Genomic DNA, 7,013 nt, shown 5'->3' with positions numbered 1-7,013 from the left:
GCCGCGCGGCCCCAGGAGGGCACAGCGCACTCTTTTGTCCCTCTCCACACGGCCTGAAAGCCCACCGCTCGCTGGGCGCAGCAGGACTCAATCCAGGCCTTTGTCCTCACACTAAAGCCGGAGTGGGCTGGGCCAGGCCAGCCTCTCCCGGGGACCAGCCAGTGCTCCGGACCCGCTGGGCTCGACGCTGGCAGAAGCTGGGTCACACTGACAAAGGGGCCCTTCTCCTCACTGGCAGCCCCCGATGTGAATATGCACAGTCAGTGGGCCCCGGGGCGGTCGACAGAGGGGGCGGGCAGGAGCCCCCCTCCGCCCCTAAATCCTGTCTCCAAGACTTCCTGCACCTCTGGGTCGGGGCGCTGAGGTGTCATTCCCCAGACGGCCACCAGAGACCGCCCTCCGCCCACAAACGTGGGCAGGAGGAGGCAGGCTTGGCAGCACTAGGAGGGCCGGTCCTGGCCTTGCCCCGGGTGGGGGCCTCTAGGGTCAGGGGCAGCATCTTCCGCTACTTCCCCCCTGGGCCAGATGCCAGGGCCCTGCTGTCTCTGGGGCTCGAGGCTGAGGAGGTGACCCCCCAGCCCCAGGACACCCCACAGAGTTTGGCCCGGGACTGCCCCCCATGCCCCAGGAGGCTCAGGGGAACCGAGGGAGGGAGAAGAGGAGGTGCCCAGGCCCTGGCTGGGAGGACTGTGCCCAGCCCGCTGTCTCTGGGCAGGCAGAGAAAAACTTGAGAACTGCGCGGGGTCGACAAAGGAGCTTGTCTGGGCCGGGACTAGCATCCCTGACTGTGTGGCGGGACCCTCCTTAGCCTCCGGAGCAGGGCCTCTCTGAGCAGGAGAGTGGACCCCGAGACACACGCTGCCCCCCAGATCATGCACCCCAGGAGCGGGTCCAGGAAACCCCCACTTACAAAGGAGCCCGGAGGGGGTGAACTGAGGCACCCCGATTTCAGGGGCAGTTTGGCTGGAAGCCCTCTGTGGGGGCCCTCAGGCGTCTGGATGCCGTCAGCAGGGACCGTGGCTGCATCCTCGCAGATGGCTTCCAGGGCTGGGCCAGCTGGGCGGGGGTGGCCCCCGCCTGTTTCGAAGCCAGAACCTGTAGCCGAGTCCTGCCAACTCCACGGAGCTGCGGATGCCTCCAACTGCCCCCAGCCAAATGCCTCCCCTGCCTGATCTCCACCTGCAGCTTGCAAGTCCAATGGCGTGGGGAGAGGGGTTCTGCCAGCACCCCTCACGGCACCGCTGGCGTCCGTGGGCCGGGTGCGGGGGGGGGGGGCGGCCGCGGCCCCCGGCCCGGATCCCCGCGTTTCAGCCGAGTGAGGGCAGCGGCAGGGGCGGAAGCCCCAGAAGAAATCGTTCCAATCCGACGGCCCCTCGCGCCCTCGCCTGGCCTCTCGAACCTGGGGGCGGCGACCCATAAAGTCTGATCTCAATCCTCCAGGTCCAGAGGAGTCTGAATGGGGGAGGGGTGCGGGAAGAGGCCATTGCCGCCGCCCCCAGGACGGTTCCCAAGGCAGGGGGACAGCTGGTGTTACGGGAAGGGGCTCTGGGGACGTCGGTGGGGCTGCATCAGAGCCTGGGAATGAAAGGGGGACCCCATCAAGCTCAAACAGGGCCAAGGCGGCGGCGGAAGGGGACAGGGAATAGGGCCAAGATTCATGCCCAGCGGGGGGCAGGGGGCCGGTTCTCTTGCCGCCCAACACCCTACACGGAGCAAACTCGAGAGCCACCGGCTTTCCGGGGCGCCCGCACTCCGCAGCCCCGACCTTTCCTGGGGGTGGTGCGCGCCCCTCCCCCTCGCCACTCCCACTGGGAACGCACGCGGGGCGCACTGCCCTGGGCGGCTACGACGGCTGTCCCACTTGCCTGGAGTCCCCCTTCGGGCCGCTCCAAGCCGCGGACAAGGGCTCCGGCCAGGCAACCCCAGCCTCCGCTGCCTCCCGCGGCTGCGGCGCGCTGCGAGCTCAAGGAGCAGGGAAGGCGCACGGCGCCTCTTTCCCAGCCCCGGGTGCGCGCGCGTCAGCCGCTCAGCCTGTGCCCCGGCCTCAGCTTTCCGCCTAGGAAATGGGTCCAGAGTTCCCCGAGCTCCCGCAGGCGCCGAGGGGCACCGACGGGGTCTTCCCCGCCCGCGGGACCCCGTATGCCAGCCGCACACTCACCACTCCCAAGCTGAGGTCCTCCGCGCGGGGCGCGGGCGCGCCCCAGCTCCCGCGGGCCGCCAGCACGAGCAGCAGCAACGGCAGCGGCGGGAGCCGGGGCCGGGGGGGCGGCGGGCCGGGCCCAGGGGCCGCGCGGCGCCCCATCCCGCTCGTGGGGCCGTCGGCGCGGCAGTGCAGGTCCCCGCGCTCCAGCACCCCGCTACGCCCGGCTCCCCACGCCTCTGCGTCCGGCTCCCCGCGCCGCTGCGCCCCGTTCCGCCGCTCTGCGCCCCTGCACCCCGCGCCCGTGCGCCCCGCTCTGCTGCGCGCCGCTCCCGGCCCGACCGAGCCCCGCGCACCGCCTCCCAGCGGCGGGGCGGGGCATGCTGATATATGCTAATGACCGCTGGCAGCGTTCGCCCCGCCCACCGTCTTAAAGGCCCCGAGTCCCGCGCGGGTGCTTGGACCCCACCCGCGCCCCACGCCTCGCGTGTGCACCGGGGACTGGGGCTGCGGCGGCCGGAAGGCAGGCGATTTCCGAGTGTCCCCAGACGGTCTCGGGGAGGCGGGGGGTGCGCAGACGGGGCTGCCCCCAGGGAGCTGACGCGGCCCCCCGCCCACCCGCGCGCTCCGCGGACCCCTCTCTGGAGCCCGGATTCGCGGTCACGGTTGGGCACCCCAAGTGGCAGTCGCAGCGCGCCAGGCGGACGCCTGGTGGAGCCCTTGAGCCGCGAAAGAAAGGGGTGGCTGCTGGGAGGGGGTGAGCGTGGGGCGGGGCGGGGCGCTGTCGGAGCGCGAGTCTCCTGGGGTCGGGGCTGGGGAGGAGGATGTGAATGCTGACGTCTGTCGGAGGTCGATGTGCGCGGGGCACAGGTCCAGCCTGCCCCCTTTCTCATCTCACTGGCTTCTCACAGCATCTCGTGAGATGGGAACGATCATTCCCATTTTTCAAACAAGGAAACTGAGGTCCAGAGAAATTAAGTAACTTGCAGGGTGGGGGTGGGACTGCGAAGTTCAGATGCAGACGCCCCCACACCTGAGTGAGATTTCTCATCCTGCTTGTCCACAACTACTTCCCAGCCATCGCCCCTTCACCCTCTGCTCCCGGCTGGTGCTGTCAGAGTTGAGGCCCCCCGTCAGGGAAACGGAGCCCACGACTTCCTCTGGATCCCCGTCACCCGGTCTGGGGGGGGGGGAGCGGCGAGGGCTGGTTTCCAGGCAGAGCCTCCCGTTCACCATCCTTCCCTGTTACTGATAGAGCCTTGGTGGCCCCTTTGGAGCAGGGAGATTCTGGACCTGCTGCAGAACAGCTGTGTATCGACTGGTTGAGATCCCGTGTAGCCAGGTGCCCTGGCACACGGCTCAAACTGACTCTAGTCAAGGAAAGGAAATTTAGGGGCTTGTTAGGCTGGGACACCCCAGAGCACACTGACCACGCTGATGTCAGCCAAGGCTGGATCGAGTTGCACAAGGACTAGATGGGAACTCAGTTCCTCCTTCCATTTCTGCGTTGGCTTCATCCTTGGGCAAGATTCCTCCAAATGGCAGCAGCCACGGCGCAGGACAGCTTCGCCCAACATCCTCACCGCGTAGCAAGCCCAGCCACACACACACCCGTGAGCCACAGACCCGGCTGGCTTTCATTGGGTGACGTGGATTATGTGTTTGTCGCTGAGCCAACCATGTGGCCAGGGGATGGAAATGAGCTGACCTGCCTGCGTAGACCATGGGAAGGAGGGGGTTTTCTAAAGGAAACTGGAGGTGCCGAAGTCAGAGTAAGGGAGATGGATGGCAGGCAGGGCTGGATCAAGGAGCTCAGAAGCGAGACCAGAGCAGTGCACCCCTGTGTAAGAGCTCGGCCTGCCTTTGAAGCTTTGGAGCAGGGTGCGGTGGGGGGACTCATTCCAGATGGTGGTGAAGAGAGAGGTATCTGTGACTGTGGCCTCGGGTGGGTCCAGATGGTGGCTGAAGACCATGGTGAGCACCAAGGATGCTGGGGGGGCGAGGCGTGTCACTTCCTGCCAGAGGCCACCGCACCCCAGCTGCTGCTTTCTCTTCGAGCCTGCCACTGAATTCTGGCATTTGAACGTGGACAGAATCCAAGCACCGATGAGAGGCCACTTTTCACCATCAGATGGGCGATGTCGGAAAAGTGATATATCATCATTCGCCCCGGGTGTGGGAAGTGGGGACTTTGGTGCCACGGGGTGGGGGGGGTGCCAGCGGGTACAGACTTACTGGAAGGCCATCAGGGAACAGCTATTAAAATTTAAAAAGTACATTTTTTATGGCTAGCGTTCTTGGTGTCTGCCCTAGAGAAACACTCCCGTCTTTGCCGGAGAAGGCGAAGGCAGGACGGACTGATTTACCGTCGGAAGCTGCCTACGTGTCCGTGCAGGGCTGACCCCACTAAAGCAGGGCCGCGCGTCCGATCGGTTGTGCCGGCTGTGGGCCGGGACACAGGTGAGGGCGCTCCCTCCAATCTGTGATTTCTGGAGGAGGGAGGGGCGCTAGAGAAACAGGTGCCTCTTCTAAGACCCAGGAGGTGACCTGGATGGACATACCCAGAAGGCGGAACACTACCGGGAGGTTAGAAAGAAAGGACTAGATCCAGGTGTGCCAGGGGGGCTGTTCACACACTGTGTTGAGTGAAAAAAACAAATTGTGGGGAAAGAAATCAGAAAGCCCCTACAAAACAAATATGTATAACTATATCATCCTTCTGAGCCCTTGATCCAGCCTTGCCTGCCACCCATCTCCCTTTCTCTGGTGTCAGCACCTCCCTCCAATTTCCTTTAGAAAATCCCCCTTTAGCCCTGTCAGCCCACTGGTTCATGATGCAGATCCCCACTGCCTGAAGCATAGAAGCCAGGTTGGGCCCATCCCTCCTTACCATCTCCCAGCCACGGACTGGCTCAGGGCGGGCCCCACGCACCACATCCTGCAAGCAGGGACAGCCTTGGGACAGTGGCTTGGGCTTGCTGAGCTTTAAGGGCGGGGGCTGCAGCTTTCCTGGGCTCTGTGTGCATGTGTGCAAGTGCAGAGGGAAAGTTCTGGAGGGAACCCACTACAGGGCACGGTGAGGACTCGAGGCTGGAGCGCAGGCAGCAGCCCCAGGCCAGAGCTCCACCACGTCCTGCTGCCTGCCCCTGCCACTCTTTTTCTCTGGGGCCTCAGGCTGCGGGACGCTTGTCCCTGCACAGCCCAGGCTCAAGCCTGATGCAGGGGAGCTGCTCCGGGCCCTGGCATGTGATCTGCACCCTCCAGGGACACCGGCTTTGGCACCTCTCGCCCTTCCCGTCACTAACTCCCCAGGCAGGTTCTCTGTCCCTGGGATCCTCGGCTTGGGGTCTGCTCGAGGGACCGGGAGAGGACAGCAGGCACCGCGCTGTGTGTGTGTTGGGGGCGGGGGGACAAGGCCTTCAGCTGCTCAGCCTGCCTGACGCCCCTACCAGGAACAGCCATTTCTGGTCTGCTTGTGTAACTGAGGATCAATAAAAATGAGAAGTGTCACCTCTGTGTACTGGATGCAAAGGGCTGACTTGCTCAGGTAGGGTCCCTTCTTGAAGTGCAGGGTTTCGAGGGGAGGTGGCCCCCTTACGCCAGCCCCATGCCTTCACTCCAGTGGGGTGGTGGGGCTCGGGCCTGAACCACTGTACCTGTGGGGGGAGACGAATCACGCGGGCCCAGAGATGCCCCGTCCTAACCCCCGGCATCCGAAAGCGTGGTCCCTTATGTGGCAAAGGGGCTCGGCAGCTGTGATGAAGTCAGAGCTCTTGGGACGGGATCGTCCCGGACAGTCTGGTGGGCCCAGTGTCATCACCACGGGCTTTACAGGAGGGAGCGGGGCGGCTCAGCGCTGGGGAGCAGGTCATGTGACAAGGGAAGCAGCGGCCCCAGTGCCGCAGCCAGGAGCCCCTAACCCCTGGAAGGGGTGAGCAGCGTGTCCTGCCTCAGAGCCCCGGGAGGGACCAGCCCTGCCTGCACCTGCTTTCACCCCAGCAAAGCCCGCTTCCGGCCCCCGGAGCAGTGAGAGAGTGAATGTGTTTCCTTTCCTGCCAGTGAGTGTGTGCTCACTGTCCCGCCAGCCACGGGGAACCTCACTTGTCAGGCACAGTGGTGGTGGGGACCGGCAGGATGGCAACAGCACACGGATGGTCAGCTTAGCAAAGGCAGGACGGCCGTGCCAAGTCCCTGGGGCAGCCCGTGTGTTGGAGGAGCAAAGGGGGAGGAGGCCGTGGGGTGGAATGGGAGTGGGCGGTGGCTTTAAAACACGTCCTTAAGGGGCACCTGAGGGGCTCAGTCGGGTAAGGGTGGACTCTTGATTTCAGCTCTCCCTCTGGACCCCCCCAACCCCTCCCCCCTCTGGCACAAGCCTGCACTTGGCATGCGCGTTCTCTCAGATAAATAGATTTTTTTTTTTAAGATTTCGTTTATTTATTTGAAAGAGAGAGATAGCACACAAGACAGAGAGGGAGAGAAAGGGAGGGAGAGAGGGAACGAGCGGGGTGGGGGGCAGAGGGAGAGGGAGAAGCAGGCTCCACACAGGGAGCCCAATGCAGGATGGACGACGGACGCAGGGCTCGATCCCAGGACCCTGGGATCATAACCTGAGCCAAAGGCAGATGCCCAACCCACTGAGCCACCCAGTCAACCCAATAAATAGATCTTAAAAAAAAAAAAAAAAGTAAAACATGTCCTTAAATTGTGACACCCCTCCCAGGGAGGTAACCCCCGCCCCTGGAGACGGAGCATGGCTTCGTGACCGACCGCCTTCACGAACAGATGTGGCCCGAGGACTCGCGATGGCTTCCGAGCTGGCTTTGCGGCAACCCTCTGCTCGCTCTTGCAACATATTTCCTGGCGGGGGGGGGGG

The 7,013-nt window shown here is 64.2% G+C and overlaps 1 protein-coding gene across 1 annotated transcript in view; it reads right to left on the bottom strand.

Annotated features, from left to right (window-relative positions):
* The window catches only part of MMP17 (matrix metallopeptidase 17), a 26,569-nt gene extending 24,267 nt beyond the window's left edge, over positions 1-2,302 (bottom strand). Inside the window, exon 1 of the mRNA XM_040620118.1 lies at positions 2,159-2,302. Coding sequence (XP_040476052.1) covers positions 2,159-2,302 — 144 coding nt within the window. The remainder of the gene's footprint in view (positions 1-2,158) is intronic.
* Between the last annotated feature and the right edge of the window lie 4,711 nt (positions 2,303-7,013).

The sequence above is a fragment of the Ursus maritimus genome, unplaced genomic scaffold, assembly GCF_017311325.1.
Source record: "Ursus maritimus isolate PB19 unplaced genomic scaffold, ASM1731132v1 scaffold_33, whole genome shotgun sequence".
NCBI lineage: Eukaryota > Metazoa > Chordata > Mammalia > Carnivora > Ursidae > Ursus > Ursus maritimus.
This window is presented reverse-complemented; position numbering and strand designations above follow the sequence as displayed.